Source organism: Tachypleus tridentatus, chromosome 7 (genome assembly GCF_004210375.1).
Source record: "Tachypleus tridentatus isolate NWPU-2018 chromosome 7, ASM421037v1, whole genome shotgun sequence".
Lineage (NCBI taxonomy): Eukaryota > Metazoa > Arthropoda > Merostomata > Xiphosura > Limulidae > Tachypleus > Tachypleus tridentatus.
In genome coordinates, this window is record NC_134831.1 from 101,279,229 (window position 1) to 101,302,423 (window position 23,195).

General features: G+C 28.9%; 1 protein-coding gene across 1 annotated transcript in view; it reads right to left on the reverse strand.

Moving 5' to 3' along the window:
• Nucleotides 1-9,204: 9,204 nt before the first annotated feature.
• LOC143256304 (ATP-binding cassette sub-family C member 9-like) overlaps nt 9,205-23,195 on the reverse strand; it is a 112,595-nt gene continuing 98,604 nt past the window's right edge. Inside the window, 6 exon segments of the mRNA XM_076513376.1 lie at nt 9,205-9,484; nt 12,281-12,427; nt 12,710-12,759; nt 14,906-15,009; nt 15,578-15,765; nt 17,206-17,327. Coding sequence (XP_076369491.1) covers nt 9,338-9,484; nt 12,281-12,427; nt 12,710-12,759; nt 14,906-15,009; nt 15,578-15,765; nt 17,206-17,327 — 758 coding nt within the window. The 3' untranslated portion in view covers nt 9,205-9,337.

Genomic DNA, 23,195 nt, shown 5'->3' on the forward strand with positions numbered 1-23,195 from the left:
AGTTTACAAATACACACTACTGTTTAATAGAGTTGGTAATGAAGTTTACAAATACACACTACTGTTTAATAGAGTTGGTAATGAAGTTTACAAATACACACTACTGTTTAATAGAGTTGGTAATAAAGTTTACAAATACACACTACTGTTTAATAGAGTTGGTAATGAAGTTTACAAATACACACTACTGTTTAATAGAGTTGGTAATGAAGTTTACAAAACACACTACTGTTTAATAGAGTTGGTAATGAAGTTTACAAATACACACTACTGTTTAATAGAGTTGGTAATGAAGTTTACAAATACACACTACTGTTTAACAGAGTTGGTAATGAAGTTTACAAATACACACTACTGTTTAATAGAGTTGGTAATGAAGTTTACAAATACACACTACTGTTTAATAGAGTTGGTAATGAAGTTTACAAATACACACTACTGTTTAATAGAGTTGGTAATGAAGTTTACAAATACACACTACTGTTTAATAGAGTTGGTAATGAAGTTTACAAATACACACTACTGTTTAATAGAGTTGGTAATGAAGTTTACAAATACACACTACTGTTTAATAGAGTTGGTAATGAAGTTTACAAATACACACTACTGTTTAATAGAGTTGGTAATGAAGTTTACAAATACACACTACTGTTTAATAGAGTTGGTAATGAAGTTTACAAATACACACTACTGTTTAATAGAGTTGGTAATGAAGTTTACAAATACACACTACTGTTTAATAGAGTTGGTAATGAAGTTTACAAATACACACTACTGTTTAATAGAGTTGGTAATGAAGTTTACAAATACACACTACTGTTTAATAGAGTTGGTAATGAAGTTTACAAATACACACTACTGTTTAATAGAGTTGGTAATGAAGTTTACAAATACACACTACTGTTTAATAGAGTTGGTAATGAAGTTTACAAATACACACTACTGTTTAATAGAGTTGGTAATGAAGTTTACAAATACACACTACTGTTTAATAGAGTTGGTAATGAAGTTTACAAACACACACTACTGTTTAATAGAGTTGGTAATGAAGTTTACAAATACACACTACTGTTTAATAGAGTTGGTAATGAAGTTTACAAATACACACTACTGTTTAATAGAGTTGGTAATGAAGTTTACAAATACACACTACTGTTTAATAGAGTTGGTAATGAAGTTTACAAATACACACTACTGTTTAATAGAGTTGGTAATGAAGTTTACAAATACACACTACTGTTTAACAGACTTGGTAATGAAGTTTACAAATACACACTACTGTTTAATAGAGTTGGTAATGAAGTTTACAAATACACACTACTGTTTAATAGAGTTGGTAATGAAGTTTACAAATACACACTACTGTTTAATAGAGTTGGTAATGAAGTTTACAAATACACACTACTGTTTAATAGAGTTGGTAATGAAGTTTACAAATACACACTTCTGTTTAATAGAGTTGGTAATGAAGTTTACAAATACACACTACTGTTTAATAGAGTTGGTAATGAAGTTTACAAATACACACTACTGTTTAATAGAGTTGGTAATGAAGTTTACAAATACACACTACTGTTTAATAGAGTTGGTAATGAAGTTTACAAATACACTACTGTTTAATAGAGTTGGTAATGAAGTTTACAAATACACACTACTGTTTAATAGAGTTGGTAATTAAGTTTACAAATACACACTACTGTTTAATAGAGTTGGTAATGAAGTTTACAAATACATATTACTGTTTAATAGAGTTGGTAATGAAGTTTACAAATACACACTACTGTTTAATAGAGTTGGTAATGAAGTTTACAAATACACACTACTGTTTAATAGAGTTGGTAATGAAGTTTACAAATACACACTACTGTTTAATAGAGTTGGTAATGAAGTTTACAAATACACACTACTGTTTAATAGAGTTGGTAATGAAGTTTACAAATACACACTACTGTTTAATAGAGTTGGTAATGAAGTTTACAAATACACACTACTGTTTAATAGAGTTGGTAATGAAGTTTACAAATACACACTACCGTTTAATAGAGTTGGTAATGAAGTTTACAAATACACACTACCGTTTAATAGAGTTGGTGATGAAGTTTACAAATACACACTACTGTTTAATAGAGTTGGTAATGAAGTTTACAAACACACACTACTGTTTAATAGAGTTGGTAATGAAGTTTACAAATACACACTACTGTTTAATAGGATTGGTAATGAAGTTTACAAATACACACTACTGTTTAATAGAGTTGGTAATGAAGTTTACAAATACACACTACTGTTTAATAGAGTTGGTAATGAAGTTTACAAATACACACTACTGTTTAATAGTTGGTAATGAAGTTTACAAATACACACTACTGTTTAATAGAATTGGTAATGAAGTTTACAAATACACACTACTGTTTAACAGACTTGGTAATGAAGTTTACAAATACATACTACTGTTTAATAGAGTTGGTAATGAAGTTTACAAATACACACTACTGTTTAATAGAGTTGGTAATGAAGTTTACAAATACACACTACTGTTTAATAGAGTTGGTAATGAAGTTTACAAATACACACTACTGTTTAATAGAGTTGGTAATGAAGTTTACAAATACACACTTCTGTTTAATAGAGTTGGTAATGAAGTTTACAAATACACACTACTGTTTAATAGAGTTGGTAATGAAGTTTACAAATACACACTACTGTTTAATAGAGTTGGTAATGAAGTTTACAAATACACACTACTGTTTAACAGACTTGGTAATGAAGTTTACAAATACACAGTACTGTTTAATAGAGTTGGTAATGAAGTTTACAAATACATATTACTGTTTAATAGAGTTGGTAATTAAGTTTACAAATACATATTACTGTTTAATAGAGTTGGTAATGAAGTTTACAAATACATATTACTGTTTAATAGAGTTGGTAATGAAGTTTACAAATACATACTACTGTTTAATAGAGTTGGTAATGAAGTTTACAAATACACACTGCTGTTTAATAGAGTTGGTAATGAAGTTTACAAATACACACTACTGTTTAATAGAGTTGGTAATGAAGTTTACAAATACACACTACTGTTTAATAGAGTTGGTAATGAAGTTTACAAATACACACTACTGTTTAATAGAGTTGGTAATGAAGTTTACAAATACACACTACTGTTTAATAGAGTTGGTAATGAAGTTTACAAATACACACTACTGTTTAATAGAGTTGGTAATGAAGTTTACAAATACACACTACTGTTTAATAGAGTTGGTAATGAAGTTTACAAATACACACTACTGTTTAATAGAGTTGGTAATGAAGTTTACAAATACACACTACTGTTTAATAGAGTTGGTAATGAAGTTTACAAATACACACTACTGTTTAACAGACTTGGTAATGAAGTTTACAAATACACACTACTGTTTAATAGAGTTGGTAATGAAGTTTACAAATACACACTTCTGTTTAACAGACTTGGTAATGAAGTTTACAAATACACACTACTGTTTAATAGAGTTGGTAATGAAGTTTACAAATACACACTACTGTTTAATAGAGTTGGTAATGAAGTTTACAAATACACACTACTGTTTAACAGACTTGGTAATGAAGTTTACAAATACACACTACTGTTTAATAGAGTTGGTAATGAAGTTTACAAATACACACTACTGTTTAATAGAGTTGGTAATGAAGTTTATAAATACACACTACTGTTTATCAGACTTGGTAATGAAGTTTACAAATACACACTACTGTTTAATAGAGTTGGTAATGAAGTTTACAAATACACACTACTGTATAACAGACTTGGTAATGAAGTTTACAAATACACACTACTGTTTAATAGAGTTGGTAATGAAGTTTACAAATACACACTACTGTTTAATAGAGTTGGTAATGAAGTTTACAAATACATATTACTGTTTAATAGACTTGGTAATGAAGTTTACAGATACGCATTACAATTTAACAGACTTGGTAATGCAGTCTACAGATACACACTACTGTTTAACAGACTTATAGCAAAGTTTACACATTGCTGTTTATGAATCAAAGAAAAGTATGAAGAATTCTTGTAAAAACTAATATAAAAGTATAAATGTAATAAAATATATATTGTGAATATATTAAAAGAAAAAGAACATATAAACATTTATTATATGAATTCCACTCTCTTGTGGCTGAAACATAAAATATCCATCATTAGATTTATATGCAGCTTAATATGAGTTTAAAATGTAAGTATTGAATTATAATTCTCAAAAATATATATAAATTACTAAGTTATAAGGAAAAAAACTTGTTAAAAAACATACTTAATTCAAACTCTGAGAAATATATTCAGTAATTCTTAAGTTTGGAAAAGTTTCACAAGAGTGTGAGCTGAGTAATATTAACTACAGGTAGAAATTATTAGGCTTAAGAAGTGGGCACAGTGACTTAACCTTGTACTACATCAAGTGATAAGAGCTTTGAATTAAAAATAATAGAAGGCTATTTGCTTTCCACTAAAACAAAAATATTGCTCATAAACTCAAACTAATTTCTCGATTTTTGATTATCAGAACAGAAAGAGGAAAAACGTATGGTCAGTATAGGCTCTTAGTAACCTTTTATATTGTTCATTAAGCATTCATATAAAGTATTTCATGTAACAAACTTAATACTTAAATGTTAACAGTAAATACACTACGTTTATTGATTTAGTAATGAAGTAAAAACAGAGATATATTTAAAGGTTTCAATATCATTAACAAAATTAACTACACATACACATAATATAAGAGGTCATAAACCAATTACTACTTAATCTCTGATGGAGCCTTGAATTAAAACAGGCTTCTTAAGGGGGCACTGTAAGTCAACACAAATGTTTTCCACCAAGCAGTACTTTCTCTAGAAAATGAACATTGTACCCACTCAACTGTAGTTAGTAACAACTTGTGCTTTCCAGTTGATGAAAGAAACAGACATCATCAGTTAACATCATCATAACTATAAGATAACTATTGTACCCACTCAACTGTAGTTAATAACAACTTGTGCTTTCCAGCTGGTGAAAAAAACAGACATCATCAGTTAACATCATCATAATTACAAGATAACTATTGTACCCACTCAACTGTAGTTAATAACAACTTGTGCTTTCCAGCTGATGAAAGAAACAGACATCATCAGTTAACATCATCATAATTACAAGATAACTATTGTACCCACTCAACTGTAGTTAATAACAACTTGTGCTTTCCAGCTGATGAAAGAAACAGACATCGTCAGTTAACATCATCATAATTACAAGATAACTATTGTACCCACTCAACTGTAGTTAATAACACCTTGTGCTTTCCAGCTGATGAAAGAAACAGACATCATCAGTTAACATCATCATAACTACAAGATAACTATTGTACCCACTCAACTGTAGTTAATAACAACTTGTGCTTTCCAGCTGATGAAAGAAACAGACATCATCAGTTAACATCATCATAACTACAAGATAACTATTGTACCCACTCAACAGTAGTTAATAACAACTTGTGCTTTCCAGCTGGTGAAAGAAACAGACATCATCAGTTAACATCATCATAACTACAAGATAACTATTGTACCCACTCAACTGTAGTTAATAACAACTTGTGCTTTCCAGCTGATGAAAGAAACAGACATCATCAGTTAACTACAAGATAACTAATACAACTTTAATTATTTTATACCATTATTTCCCTTCTTTTCTTCTCACGTAAAGTGACAAAGAATCACACAAATAGTTAATCTGATTTCTACCCCAAATTAATCCAAACGTTATTATGTAATACTTATTTATCAAATTAGTCAACTCTTGAAATGCAAATGATCACAAAACTAAGTGGTCATCACACAGGTCTTAAAAAATGAAACAAAAAGATAGTAACATTTCTAACATACTGCAGGTGGCTTATCATGGTGGTGGTGTTTACATTCTTAAGTAAGTTAATTTTTATATTGGTGTAAATTACATTTTTAACTGATATTCAGTATAAAGATAGTTTAATTTATATATATATATCTAGGGTTAAAAGAAAATAATAAACTGTTTGTGGGAACAGCTTAATAATACGCAACTCCACTTCTGGGTATTATAACTTTCTCTATGTTTTATAGTAGAGCATCTGTAACATTTTGATAACACAGGTTCCATTCTTGGAAGATATAATTTAGCAAAGATCACAGTAATGTTTTTCACTTGTGATAGTCTTCCAATCATTGTTACTCTTACTGTTAGGCTTATGAGATTATTGCCATGCTATAATAACCATTGATGCAGTTTGTCTTGTAAAGCCAAGAAGTTGTGTACTTGAGGTCACTAGAGCAACTGTTAATCAAAATTGGATTCCTATGTTATGTTCTCTTTAAAAAATGCCAGTAACATTTACTTTCAAGGTTGGCTGACGACCAATGTAAAATAGAACTAATACAGGTATAAATAATACAGATAATCACCTATGAGGTTATTAAAATAACAAATTAACCATCAAGAGGAGGATTTACTCCATTTTAACATGTGGAGAATAATGGGAGCATTTCAATTTTCTGTCAAACGTCTGTAGCGTTGGATTTCAGGAATTTACAAGATTACTCCATTTTAACATGTGGAATATAATAGGAACATATTTCAATTTTCTGTCAAACATCTGTAGTGTTGGATTTCAGGAATTTACAAGATTACTACATTTTAACGTGGAGAATAATGGGAATACATTTCAATTTTCTGTCAAACGTCTGTAGCATTGGGTTTCAGGAATATGATAACAATTTACAAGAACTGTTAGCAACATATACCATCTTATTTAAACTATATTTCTAGTGGCTATAGCTGACAAACATATAATTCAAATACATCTTTTTCCAGATATCTTTTTCATTTTTATAATCCATACAGAGAAAGGATACAACTCTCACTTATTTCAGATAACTATTATCTGTAAAAGTTTTAACAAATGTAATAAACACATTTATCTTAGATTTTGGGTTACATTCATATGTACAGTATTTAAAAAAATGTTAAAGTCACATAATTTTAACAATATAAAGAATGATCATCTGTGACACCCAGCTCTGAAAAATCATGATTTTACAAACTCTGCAGAATAATTACATTTTGCAGAATGTTTGTGACACTCGACTTACATAATTCATTACTGTGACACTCTGATTTTAGTTACTGAAGATGATTTCAAGCGATAAGTCTGCAACATATTATACTAATTAGTTTGTTGTGATTATAGGAAACACAAAAACATCTAAGACATAAAAGAGCACTGTTAAAATCTGGGAGATAATGTGACACAGATATAAAAGCAGTTTTAAAACTTGTAGCATTACACACACACACACATGAATAATACAGTTTAATGACGACTAAGAGTACTATAAAACTGTATAGACATAACAGTATTATTACAACCTGTGAAGATCGTAAGTGACATGACTCAGACATGGAACATAAATCATCTTTATAAGAAGTTGTGGGAAGATAAAGACATTTTAGTTATCCTATCATATTACCAATATTACTAAGAAGTACATATGATAAACACTGGATTCTGGTCTATAAAACCAAAAGTCCTTGTATTACTATGCCGCAAATGACCACCTAATTAACTTACAACTTGTACAATTAATCACAATTCTACATAACATCAATATGAAGTGATTATAAACAGTGAAAAGACCTGAGAGCCTTAAATTATAAAAAATAATTAGTAAACCACATCATTATAAGATTCTACATTATTATGTAGAAAAATGTAAGAAAACTATGTAATAAGGTATAATAAACAAAATGGTATTATGTTACAATATTATCCAACTAGAATATAAACTAAAAAACATGTCTTAAGTTGTAGCATACACTTCAGTGAGCTTCCTATATGAAATTATTACATCTAGAGAGAATACGACTTAACAAGTCTCTAACTTTATGTGGTCACCTCCATACATGAAATTATTACACCTAGAGAGAATACCAATAAGCAAATATCTAACTTTATGTGGTCACCTCCACTAATGAATTTATTATATCTACAGAGAATACTACTTAACAAGCCTCAGACGTTATCTAGTCACCTCCATACATCAAATTATTACATCTAACGATAGAATACTATATAGTGAGTTTCAAACAGTGCTGTTTACATACATGAAATTATTATATCTAAATAGAATACTACTTAGAAAGTTCCAAACAATGTCTTTTCCATATACAAAATTATTACATCTAAAGAGAATACTACTTAGAAAGTTCCAAACAATGTCTTTTCCATATACAAAATTATTACATCTAAAGAGAATACTACTTAGAAAGTTCCAAACAATGTCTTTTCCATATACAAAATTATTACATCTAGAGAGAATACTACTCAACAATTCTCAATTTTTAATCATTTGTTTCTGTACATTGAATTATCAAACTTAGAAGGAACACTACTCAGCAAGTTCCAAATTCTAATTCATCATTTTCCTACATCAATGTCTTACATCTAGATGAAACAATAAAAACCAAGAGTGAACTAAACTTTCCTTCCACAAATCTAAACGTTACAAATTACAATGTTACAATGATTAACTCCATTGGTTAGATATAATACTATAGCCTCCATTATCTTACAGCAAAAACAAACTTAAGAAATAATTTGTTCTTGAAACATCTGTGATAAAATAAATACATACATGTATTTACTTCATTTATATTTATAGTAAACTTACATTAAACAGTGTTTCTTATTTGAAAAAAGCGGGTGAATGAAATTATGCATTCCTGAGAATCCACCCACCCCCAAAGAAATATGACAGCACCCTTTAAAATATTACCTTATTCAATTTAGATTACAGATATATGAAATTGTAAGTTTGCAATATATTAATAAATGGATTGTGTGGATACCTTTAAATGAGTCAGTGTGCTCACAGTTATTCTTGTGATATGTTGTAAACTGAAAGCACTCAGAGAAATTCATTCTTCAAATAAAAAGTAGCCAAAAGGAAGGGAGGAAGTAGAATAAAGTGCTTTAAAAATAAAGCAGTGTTATGTGAACAAGATTTATAACTGAAATAAATACCAGTATCTTGATGATTGCAAAAAAATACAGCAAGCTATAATGTAATCTATTAATTGTTCATAACTCTCAACTGCAAAAATACAAACAACTTTAGTGTTAATTAACGGGTGTTTAAGTATATATATATATATATATATATATATATATTTTCATTTATCATTTGATCTAAATGATGATTAAACAGGTCCAGCACAATACAAAAACAACAAGAAGAAGTAAGTTCGATTTTCATCTAACTTTTATGACTGTTGCTGAGAAGCTCGCAAAAGTGAAGCGAACGTGCCTCCTCTTTTGTTAAGAAGATCCTTTGGGGAACCTTTTTCCACAATACGTCCAGCTTCCAAGACAATCACCTTGTCAAAATCTAAAATACTTGTGACACGATGCTGTTCAATGAAACAAAAGAAATCATGGTTTAGGTCAGTAAAGATACCACAGTCAGTGTTGTGGTCAACAACTTAGATGCATTGATCTTAACAATACATATGTAGAACATATTATTGTTAACATATCACAGACAGTGTTGTGGTGGTCTGGTGTACTAAAATATACCGGTTTTAATGTTTAAAAGGCAGATTTCAAATTTAGAGTACTATACCGCAATGATGCCAGCAAGTCACGGATTCCTACAAAACCAAGGTGTTTAATAAGTTTTACATCTAAATGTAAACTCATTACCATCAGTGCACATATATTAAGTTTTGAATTACTTATGTTGTCTTACTTAAACATATAGAAAAATGAATAATGAAGTAATGGAGTAGATAATGTGAAGGATACCAACATTTCTACTCTGCTGACAATAGTAATGGAGTAGATAATGTGAAAGATACGAACATTTCTACTATGCTGACAGTAGTAATGGAGTAGATAATGTGAAGGATACGAACATTTCTACTATGCTGACAGTAGTAATGGAGTAGATAATGTGAAGGATACGAACATTTCTACTATGCTGACAGTATTAATGGAGTAGATAACATGAAGGATACAAACATTTCTACTCTGCTGACAGTAGTAATGGAGTAGATAACACGAAGGATACGAACATTTCTACTATGCTGACAGTAGTAATGGAGTAGATAACGTGAAGGATACGAACATTTCTACTATGCTGACAGTAGTAATGGAGTAGATAACGTGAAGGATACGAACATTTCTACTATGCTGACAGTAGTAATGGAGTAGATAATGTGAAGGATACGAACATTTCTACTATGCTGACAGTAGTAATGGAGTAGATAACGTGAAGGATACGAACATTTCTACTATGCTGACAGTAGTAATGAAGTAGATAACATGAAGGATACAAACATTTCTACTCTGCTGACAGTAGTAATGGAGTAGATAAAGTGAAGGATACGAACATTTCTACTATGCTGACAGTAGTAATGGAGTAGATAATGTGAAGGATACCGAACATTTCTAGCTGACAGTAGTAATGGAGTAGAGTGAAGGTAATGGACAGTAGTAATAATGATGAAGGATAGAACATTTCTACATTTCAGTAGTAATGGAGTAGATAAGGTGAAGGATCTGAACATTTCTCTGCTGACAGTAGTAATGGAGTAGATAAAGTGAAGGATCTGAACATTTCTACTATGCTGACAGTAGTAATGGAAGGTAGATATGCTGACAGTAGAAGGATAACTGAAGGAACATTTCTACTATGCTGACAGTAGTAATGGAGTAGATAAGGTGAAGGATACGAACATTTCTACTATGCTGACAGTAGTAATGGAGTAGATAACGTGAAGGATACGAACATTTCTACTATGCTGACAGTAGTAATGGAGTAGATAATGTGAAGGATACCGAACATTTCTACTATGCTGACAGGATACAGAACATTTCTATGCTGTAATGGAGTAGATAACGTGAAGGATACTGAACATTTCTACTATGCTGACAGTAGTAATGGAGTAGATAACGTGAAGGATACGAACATTTCTACTATGCTGACAGTAGTAATGGAGTAGATAACGTGAAGGATACGAACATTTCTACTATGCTGACAGTAGTAATGGAGTAGATAACGTGAAGGATACGAACATTTCTACTATGCTGACAGTAGTAATGGAGTAGATAATGTGAAGGATACGAACATTTCTACTATGCTGACAGTAGTAATGGAGTAGATAATGTGAAGGATACGAACATTTCTACTATGCTGACAGTAGTAATGGAGTAGATAATGTGAAGGATACGAACATTTCTACTATGCTGACAGTAGTAATGGAGTAGATAATGTGAAGGATACGAACATTTCTACTGTGCTGACAGTAGTAATGGAGTAGATAATGTGAAGGATACGAACATTTCTACTATGCTGACAGTGTCATATCACAAGAAAGATATACCAAGATCTACTGCTACTGTTTTGTTTTTAAACCATACAGAAAGGTATGTTGAGATTTCACAAGAAAATGTTTTCACAGCAAACCTACATATAGGTACAAATATATGTAAAAAAGTCATAAAACATCAAATCCTGATTTTGATTTATACAACTTTTCAAAATAACTGCATTCACATGCATGTGTGTACAAACATATACACATAACCTACTAACAAGACACCTACTGTAGACAGAATGCTATTTCATTCTTTAAACAAAAGGAGCACATGGTTGTCATTATCATTTTGTGGAACGGGTGTCTCTGTTGTTTAGGATGCTTTTGCAAAGAACAGTTAAGGATAGAAAACAAAATGACAGATCTAATTAAACTAACTGGAGTTTTACACAAATGAGGATTTTCTTCAAACATTATTGGTAAACAGTACCATATGTAGTAACTGTAGTAATTACACCTGGCAAACAGTACCGTATTTAATATTTCATACTTGCTAACAGAGTGATCAACAGTGTATTAAGTAATTGATAACCACAGTTATTATAGCTTTTCACAACCTGTATGTTACTAAAATATTTGGTACTTAAACCTTTGAGTGGTTCATATATATCGCTATTTTACCACATTAAAAATGACATTTGATATAAAGATGGTAAATAATTTAAGCACAATTTTTGTCATAGTGTCAGGAAAGTGTTAATGAATTTCCCATTAAGATTAGAAAAAAACATTAACTTTGTCACACCATTCAGAAGACAAATTATCTAGTCCTTTTTTAAAAATATTATTACAATGCTGCCATATTCTATAAACACTGTAAATACTTACAGCAATGGCAAGAACAGTACAGCCAACCCAGGATGAAGTGACCACTGTCTGCAGGGCCTTGTCAGTTTCTCGATCAAGAGACGAAGTGGCCTCATCTAACACGATTATCCTACTCTGTCGTAGTAGTGCCCTTGCTAGACAAAAGAGCTGAAAATTGTGTAAAAATCAATTTCGATAAGCAAAGAAAGGCCTTGCAGTTTACTAAAAAATAAAGTCAGCAAAATTCATTTATGGACAACCAAGTTCAACTAATTCAGATGTAGAAATGTTTCAAATCAAACTAAAACACATAGTATCAAGTAAAACTTCAAATAGCAAGCAGAAAAGTAAATCTATCAATAATCCTTCTGTTTCTTGAGGAATCAAGTTAATAAAAGTTTTATGTTCTGGCATTTGAAAAAGAAAATTAAAACAAATGAGTCGCCTCACCTGTCGCTGACCAGTACTGAAGTTTGCTCCTTCTTCCAACACCACAGAATCTAGCATGTGACAAAACACATTTGTACATACAGACTTTGTAAATAAAAATACAGTATTTCATTTGCATGTGAGGCTCAGTATGTGATACCAGAACAATAAGACGGTAACCAGATTCATCTTGTTTAAATGGATTTTTATATTTTATTTTAAAAACACCTGCCACACGGGCATCTTTATGAGGGTTGAAAAATGTGATGTACTGTGTAAAGGTTTGGGTAGTTTTGATTAGACTAAAAGAAAACATTTGGTACTGTTTTCAATGTTTAGGTCATTGGACCAAATCTGTGATCATGAGAGCTAACATGGAGAAGATAACTTGTAAATGAAAAGTAAAATAACACAGCAAGGAAACAAGTCTAAATGTTCTACATCTGGTTGTGAATATTATAGTTTAAGTGGAGAGATATAGCTGAACTATTGGTCCAGGTAAGTGAGGGAAAATCTTATTTGGATATATCCCATTTCAATATGACACAGGAGCTGAGTTTGAGATTCATCTACTGATTACTACACTGACAGCAAAACATAAAACAGTGAGTACAATAATATCAGTATCTTCAAAAATAAAGTTGTAATCATGCGTAAGAAATTATTAGTTTCAATATTGTGTTGAACTAATGACACAGTAAAGTCCATAGATGTAGTGTTGAAGTTGAGGCAGATGCACAGTGCATTACAAGATGATGTCCCTAGCAATTCTCAAATTAAGAATGTCATTTCTGCAATGACAAGTAAATACAAGAAGGATGATATAATACCCACTACGATACCACCACAGTATAATCCACATATAGCATGTCTTATTTTAATTAATATTTAGTTTTTATTGATTTTATAGGTTGTGCTGAGATTCATTATACCCTAAATCACCAGTTTCCAGAATGATCCTATGATAACCATCCTTGGCTGTGTAATAACAGATGCTGGTGTGGCTTCTGTGGCAGATGTTAAGAACTTTATATAAACCATAAAATAACAATAATACCATCTATCATCATGACAATAACTACACATATAAATTTGTACTTTTACATAGAAATATACATTATGTTATATTTCAGGTTAATAAGTTGCTCAGATTATTAAAGATTCTCCACTGGATAACTAGCTTAACAATCATTTGAGAAAAAAGAAATTCTGTAAGAGACTTTCCTTGATGGTGGGTAAAACTTTCCTTGATGGTGGGCAAAAGTCTCCCTGTTACTATCATCTATAAGCTAACTTATTATAAGAATTTATTCAATGTGTAAAAATATTAATATAAACATTTTTTGATCCATTAAAAGTTATGTAGTCAGCCTCCTTGCTGAGATATATTGTCTGGAAGTGATAATGTAAAAATTTAGTTTTTACTTCTTAAGTAAATTGTTATCAACAGATTGTAATGCTAAGTTTCTAGACCTTAACTTATGATTTAAAAAACAAATTATTCTGTAAGTTTCTCCTGTCTTTACATAATTAAAAATATTTCGAGATTCACTTAAACCAGAGGTTAGAGAATGGAGAAAATGTTCACAAGATTTTGATAAGTATAGAAGGAACATTTAACTGAAGGAACATTTAGCATCTTATCACGTGTAAGGATGTTGTTTGTACTTGTTACTAGTGAATTTTCTAATTCACTATTTCTAAATATAGAAGGAATATTTAGCTGAAGGAACATTTAGCATCTCTTCATGTGTACAGATGTTGTTTGTACTTGTTACTAGTGAATTTTCTAATTCACTATTTGTTATGTATCATATATGTTCCTGCTTTGGTAAAATGCATCAAAACAACTCAGTACAATTTTATCAGACAAAAATAAGTGCTTAGCTCAACCAAATAACGTTACAGCTTTAAATAACCAAGAAATAATGGAAGTAATAAAATTTAAAACTAATTTATTGAGATGGTTATGAAGTTACTTAATTAATATATGGTATGACAACTGTCCTGTAAGTAATTCCTAAAGATGACATAGAAGCACATTGATACATGAAACGTATGCCTTTAAGTGAAAGCCATTGATGGCTTCATTAAATTTCTAACAGTGTAGTTATAAATCAATGCACTTTAATTACTTATTTGATTTTAAACAGTCAGCAAAGTTTCATGTTCTAGTGCAAAGCTTGAAATAAGTATTTTACAAAAGGTATGGTTTACCTAAACCTTCAGAGAATGAAGTGACCAAGTCTTTTATTTGGGCTGTTTCAAGTGCTTTCCACAATTCTTCATCAGTATGCACATTTCCAGGATCAAGGTTTTCTCTACAAATCCAATAAACGTTTTTCATGTATTACATAGAAAGCCAGCTTTATTTTTTAACCCACAATTGACTTCTTTTCAACATGTACTTATTGTCCAAACATGTCAAACATTAAGCAATCTAAAAATACTGAATTATTTTGAAAACTCTGACAAAAAGGAAGAAAGAGTGATTATATTTCAGCTAATTTTGTTTCAGATTAACAGTAGTTGGGTAAAATACCCAAATTCTAGTAGGACCTGGAGACATATAATTAAACTTTACTGAGTTAATGTTCATTTCACTTGTAAAATTAACATATCACATAGTTTGCTGAATTAGGACTATGAACTTATGAATAATCAAACTGTCTGATAAGTCAGTGTAATTACTGAATGAATTCTGTGACAGTGTTTGTTATGCTAGCATCTTGTTTTCAAAATAGTGTGTAAACTGCATTTAAAAAAGTAGGACAGATGCAAACTAGTTTCAAATTTTATTTATAGAAAATTATTTAAGATGAACTCAGTTATCTATTGATGTACATTTTAGATACTATTTTTAAATGAGAAAAAAAAAAAAAACGTTACCTCACAGTACCAGAAAACATGATAGCATCCTGTGGAATTATGGACAGTTTTGTTCTTAACGTATTCAAGGGAATGTCGGTCACATTTACACCATCAATACAGATTTTGCCATCCGAGATTTTCAGAAGCCGAAATAAGCCCATGACTAAGGAGGACTTTCCACTACCAGTTCGCCCACAAATCCCTACCTGTAAACATGTACGAAAATCTAGAAAAATACATATGATAAACCAAGGAAATTTGACTTTTGGAGATTTATCATCTTTAAAGTCTTTAATTCATTCTAACTCTCCTTGGCAATGTTTTGGGCAAACACTCTTTTTTTAAAACGAGAAACTAGCCCGAAACAGATGAGGATGTATTTATAAAGGCATTTCAGATACACGTTTTAACTATGATTGTATACAGGTTTCAAGAGTCCTTTTATCACTATGTAAAAATATAAATATATATATATTATTAGCAAAATTTAGCATCAGTAACAGTAATAATAATTATAATAATAAAAAAGAAAACAGCCAAGTGTATTTTCACTTGACTCCTGTAGTACTAATAAATTTACCCTGAAGGAAAAACATCCCCCTGTTTAATTAGTGGCTGGTTACCAGCTATTAATAGTCTTAAATCATTTCTTAATCACTGCAGTACCAATAAAATTACCCTGGAGGAAAACATCCCCCTGTTTAACTAGAGGCTGGTTACCAGCTATTAATAGTCTTAAATCATTCCTTAATCACTGCAGTACCAATAAAATCACCCTGGAGGAAAGCATTCCCATGTTTAATTAGTGGCTGGTTACCAGCTATTAATAGTCATAAATCATTCCTTAATCACTGCAGTACCAATAAAATTACCCTGAAGGAAAACATCCCCCTGTTTAATTAGTGGCTGGTTAGCAGCTATTAATAGTCTTAAATCATTCCTTAATCACTGCAGTACTAATAAAATTACCCTGGAGGAAAACATCCCCCTGTTTAATTAGTGGCTGGTTACCAACTATCAACAATCTTAAATCTTTCTTTAATCACTACAATTCCAAAACAGTTACATTTGAAACATCCCTCTGTTTAACTAGTGATTGGTTTCAAACTTTCCTTAAACAATAGATCGTTACAATTCCTGCAATACTTCTCTTCATGCCAAAAACTGGCTTACACTTTAAAACTTATGAACTGGATCTTCAACAACCTGTGACCTCAGCAGTAACAGTTTCATTACTACATTTAAAATTCTACTGAGAAAAAAGGATTCATTAAAACCGTATTTACATAACGTACACATTTTTCTTATCTATCATAGTAGATAAAACGTCTGAGATTTAATTAACAAAAATAATGTTTGTGTATCACAAACATTAAAAGTCCCTTTACATTAAATGTTCATAAAGGTAAAAGGTCAAATTATAGGGTAACTGTTACTGTATAATTTCTTGATCCTTATTATTATACAATATTATAATTAGAATGCAGATCATATGATGTTATTACCACATTTCCTTCTGATAGGTGACGTGTTTACATATGTAACATAAAGAAAAGAACAAATTAACAAACACATTTTAATAAACTTTGTACAATAATCACAGGAAGTTTTACTTCATCATTCACAAGTTAGTTGTAAAGACTCACCTTTTCTCCTGGCTTGATGTTTAACGTTATATTCCTTAATACTGGTTCTAAGTCATTATCGTAACAAAGTGTCACATTCTCAAAAGTCACTTCTCCATTGGCTGGCCAATCTTGTGAAACACCTGTAAGAATGAAAGGATCACTTAGCTTTACATAAAACACAGACAGCATGATAACTTGGGGTCTGAAGAAGTCAGAATGTCTTCTTGAGAATTCCTGAGATTTCTTAAATTGTGAGTCAATAGTGAAAGTTGATTATACACAGTAAAAATATTTCAGAGGCCAATATATGTACTTGTTGTGAAACTTCAAACGTAAAATTCTTTAACTTACATATTTTTTACATCATTTTCTTACATATTCATAATATTAAATTTTTATGTAAAAGAGTATAATTATTAGTGTTTTTCTCTAGCTCTATGAATGTTATATATACTTACAATAGTATAATATAATGTAGTATCCACAATGGTTTCTAGCTCTATGAATGTTATATATACTATGAATGTTAAATATACTTACAATAGTATAATATAATATAGTATCCACAATGGTTTCTAGCTCTATGAATGTTACATATACTTACAATAGTATAATATAATGTAGTATCCACAATGGTTTCTAGCTCTATGAATGTTATATATACTTACAATAGTATAATATAATGTAGTATCCACAATGGTTTCTAGCTCTATGAATGTTATATATACTTACAATAGTATAAAATAATATATGATCCACAATGATTTCTAGCTCCATGAATGTTATATATACTTACAATAGTATAATATAATATAGTATCCACAATGGTTTCTAGTTCTATGAATGTTACATATACTTACAATAGAATAATATAATATAGTATCCACAATGGTTTCTAGCTCTATGAATGTTATATATACTTACAATAGTAAAATATAATATAGTATCCACAATGGTTTCTAGCTCTATGAATGTTATATATACTTACAATAGCATAATATAATATAGTATCCACAATGGTTTCTAGCTCTATGAATGTTATATATACTTACAATAGTATAATATAATATAGTATCCACAATGGTTTCTAGCTCTATGAATGTTATATATACTTACAATAGTATAATATAATATAATATTCACAATGGTTTCTAGTTCTATGAATGTTATATATACTTACAATAGTATAATATAATATAGTATCCACAATGGTGTCTAGTTCTATGAATATTACATATACTTACAATAGTATAATATAACATAGTATCCACAATGGTTTCTAGCTCTATGAATGTTATATATACTTACAATAGTATAATATAATATAGTATCCACAATGGTTTCTAGCACTATGAATGTTACATATACTTACAATAGTATAATATAATATAGTATCCACAATGGTTTCTAGCACTATGAATGTTACATATACTTACAATAGTATAATATAATATAGTATCCACAATGGTTTCTAGCACTATGAATGTGACATATACTTACAATAGTATAATATAATATAGTATCCACAATGGTTTCTAGTTCTATGAATATTACATATACTTACAATAGTATAATATAATATAGTATCCACAATGGTTTCTAGCACTATGAATGTGACATATACTTACAATAGTATAATATAATATAGTATCCACAATAGTTTCTAGCTCTATGAATGTTATGTATACTTACAATAGTACAATATAATATAATATCCACAATGGTTTCTAGTTCTATGAATGTTATATATACTTACAAAAGTATAATATAATATAGTATCCACAATGGTTTCTAGTTCTATGAATGTTACATATACTTACAATAGTATAATATAATATAGTATCCACAATGGTTTCTAGCTCTATGAATGTTACATATACTTACAATAGTATAATATAATATAGTATCCACAATGGTTTCTAGCTCTATGAATGTTACATATACTTACAATAGTATAATATAATATAGTATCCACAATGGTTTCTAGCTCTATGAATGTTACATATACTTACAATAGTATAATATAATATAGTATCCAGAATGGTTTCTAGTTCTATGAATGTTAAATATACTTACAATAGTATAATATAATATAGTATCCACAATGGTTTCTAGCTCTATGAATGTTACATATACTTACAATAGTATAATATAATGTAGTATCCACAATGGTTTCTAGCTCTATGAATGTTATATATACTTACAATAGTATAATATAATGTAGTATCCACAATGGTTTCTAGCTCTATGAATGTTATATATACTTACAATAGTATAAAATAATATATGATCCACAATGATTTCTAGCTCCATGAATGTTATATATACTTACAATAGTATAATATAATATAGTATCCACAATGGTTTCTAGTTCTATGAATGTTACATATACTTACAATAGAATAATATAATATAGTATCCACAATGGTTTCTAGCTCTATGAATGTTATATATACTTACAATAGTAAAATATAATATAGTATCCACAATGGTTTCTAGCTCTATGAATGTTATATATACTTACAATAGCATAATATAATATAGTATCCACAATGGTTTCTAGCTCTATGAATGTTATATATACTTACAATAGTATAATATAATATAGTATCCACAATGGTTTCTAGCTCTATGAATGTTATATATACTTACAATAGTATAATATAATATAATATTCACAATGGTTTCTAGTTCTATGAATGTTATATATACTTACAATAGTATAATATAATATAGTATCCACAATGGTGTCTAGTTCTATGAATATTACATATACTTACAATAGTATAATATAACATAGTATCCACAATGGTTTCTAGCTCTATGAATGTTATATATACTTACAATAGTATAATATAATATAGTATCCACAATGGTTTCTAGCACTATGAATGTTACATATACTTACAATAGTATAATATAATATAGTATCCACAATGGTTTCTAGCACTATGAATGTTACATATACTTACAATAGTATAATATAATATAGTATCCACAATGGTTTCTAGCACTATGAATGTGACATATACTTACAATAGTATAATATAATATAGTATCCACAATGGTTTCTAGTTCTATGAATATTACATATACTTACAATAGTATAATATAATATAGTATCCACAATGGTTTCTAGCACTATGAATGTGACATATACTTACAATAGTATAATATAATATAGTATCCACAATAGTTTCTAGCTCTATGAATGTTATGTATACTTACAATAGTACAATATAATATAATATCCACAATGGTTTCTAGTTCTATGAATGTTATATATACTTACAAAAGTATAATATAATATAGTATCCACAATGGTTTCTAGTTCTATGAATGTTACATATACTTACAATAGTATAATATAATATAGTATCCACAATGGTTTCTAGCTCTATGAATGTTACATATACTTACAATAGTATAATATAATATAGTATCCACAATGGTTTCTAGCTCTATGAATGTTACATATACTTACAATAGTATAATATAATATAGTATCCACAATGGTTTCTAGCTCTATGAATGTTACATATACTTACAATAGTATAATATAATATAGTATCCAGAATGGTTTCTAGTTCTATGAATGTTATGTATACTTACAATAGTATAATATAATATAGTATCCAGAATGGTTTTCTATGAAAGTTACATATACTTACAATAGAAAGTTATAGTATACAATGGTTTTAGTTCTATGAAAATAGTACAATAGTATAATATAATATAATATTCACAATGGTTTCTAGTTCTATGAAAGTTACATATACTTACAATAGTATAATATAATAGAATATTCACAATGGTTTCTCGCACTATGAATGTTACATATACTTACAATAGTACAATATAATATAATATCCACAATGGTTTCTAGTTCTATGAATGTTATATATACTTACAAAAGTATAATATAATATAGTATCCACAATGGTTTCTAGCTCTATGAATGTTACATATACTTACAATAGTATAATATAATATAGTATCCACAATGGTTTCTAGCTCTATGAATGTTACATATACTTACAATAGTATAATATAATATAATATCCACAATGGTTTCTAGTTCTATGAATGTTATGTATACTTACAATAGTATAATATAATATAGTATCCACAATGGTTTCTAGTTCTATGAATGTTATGTATACTTACAATAGTATAATATAATATAGCATACACAATGGTTTCTAGCTCTATGAATGTTACATATACTTACAATAGTATAATATAATATAGTATCCACAATGGTTTCTAGTTCTATGAAAGTTATGTATACTTACAATAGTATAATATAATAGAATATTCACAATGGTTTCTCGCACTATGAATGTTACATATACTTACAATAGTATAATATAATATAGTATCCACAATGGTTTCTAGTTCTATGAATGTTACATATACTTACAATAGTATAATATAATATAGTATCCACAATGGTTTCTAGCACTATGAATGTTACATATACTTACAATAGTATAATATAATATAGTATCCACAATGGTTTCTAGCACTATGAATGTTACATATACTTACAATAGTATAATATAATATAGTATCCACAATGGTTTCTAGCACTATGAATGTGACATATACTTACAATAGTATAATATAATATAGTATCCACAATGGTTTCTAGTTCTATGAATATTACATATACTTACAATAGTATAATATAATATAGTATCCACAATGGTTTCTAGCACTATGAATGTGACATATACTTACAATAGTATAATATAATATAGTATCCACAATAGTTTCTAGCTCTATGAATGTTATGTATACTTACAATAGTACAATATAATATAATATCCACAATGGTTTCTAGTTCTATGAATGTTATATATACTTACAAAAGTATAATATAATATAGTATCCACAATGGTTTCTAGTTCTATGAATGTTACATATACTTACAATAGTATAATATAATATAGTATCCACAATGGTTTCTAGCTCTATGAATGTTACATATACTTACAATAGTATAATATAATATAGTATCCACAATGGTTTCTAGCTCTATGAATGTTACATATACTTACAATAGTATAATATAATATAGTATCCACAATGGTTTCTAGCTCTATGAATGTTACATATACTTACAATAGTATAATATAATATAGTATCCAGAATGGTTTCTAGTTCTATGAATGTTATGTATACTTACAATAGTATAATATAATATAGTATCCAGAATGGTTTCTACTTCTATGAAAGTTACATATACTTACAATAGTATAATATAATATAGTATCCACAATGGTTTCTAGTTCTATGAAAGTTATGTATACTTACAATAGTATAATATAATAGAATATTCACAATGGTTTCTCGCACTATGAATGTTACATATACTTACAATAGTACAATATAATATAATATCCACAATGGTTTCTAGTTCTATGAATGTTATATATACTTACAAAAGTATAATATAATATAGTATCCACAATGGTTTCTAGCTCTATGAATGTTACATATACTTACAATAGTATAATATAATATAGTATCCACAATGGTTTCTAGCTCTATGAATGTTACATATACTTACAATAGTATAATATAATATAATATCCACAATGGTTTCTAGTTCTATGAATGTTATGTATACTTACAATAGTATAATATAATATAGTATCCACAATGGTTTCTAGTTCTATGAATGTTATGTATACTTACAATAGTATAATATAATATAGCATACACAATGGTTTCTAGCTCTATGAATGTTACATATACTTACAATAGTATAATATAATATAGTATCCACAATGGTTTCTAGTTCTATGAAAGTTATGTATACTTACAATAGTATAATATAATAGAATATTCACAATGGTTTCTCGCACTATGAATGTTACATATACTTACAATAGTATAATATAATATAGTATCCACAATGGTTTCTAGTTCTATGAATGTTACATATACTTACAATAGTATAATATAATATAGTATCCACAATGGTTTCTAGTTCTATGAAT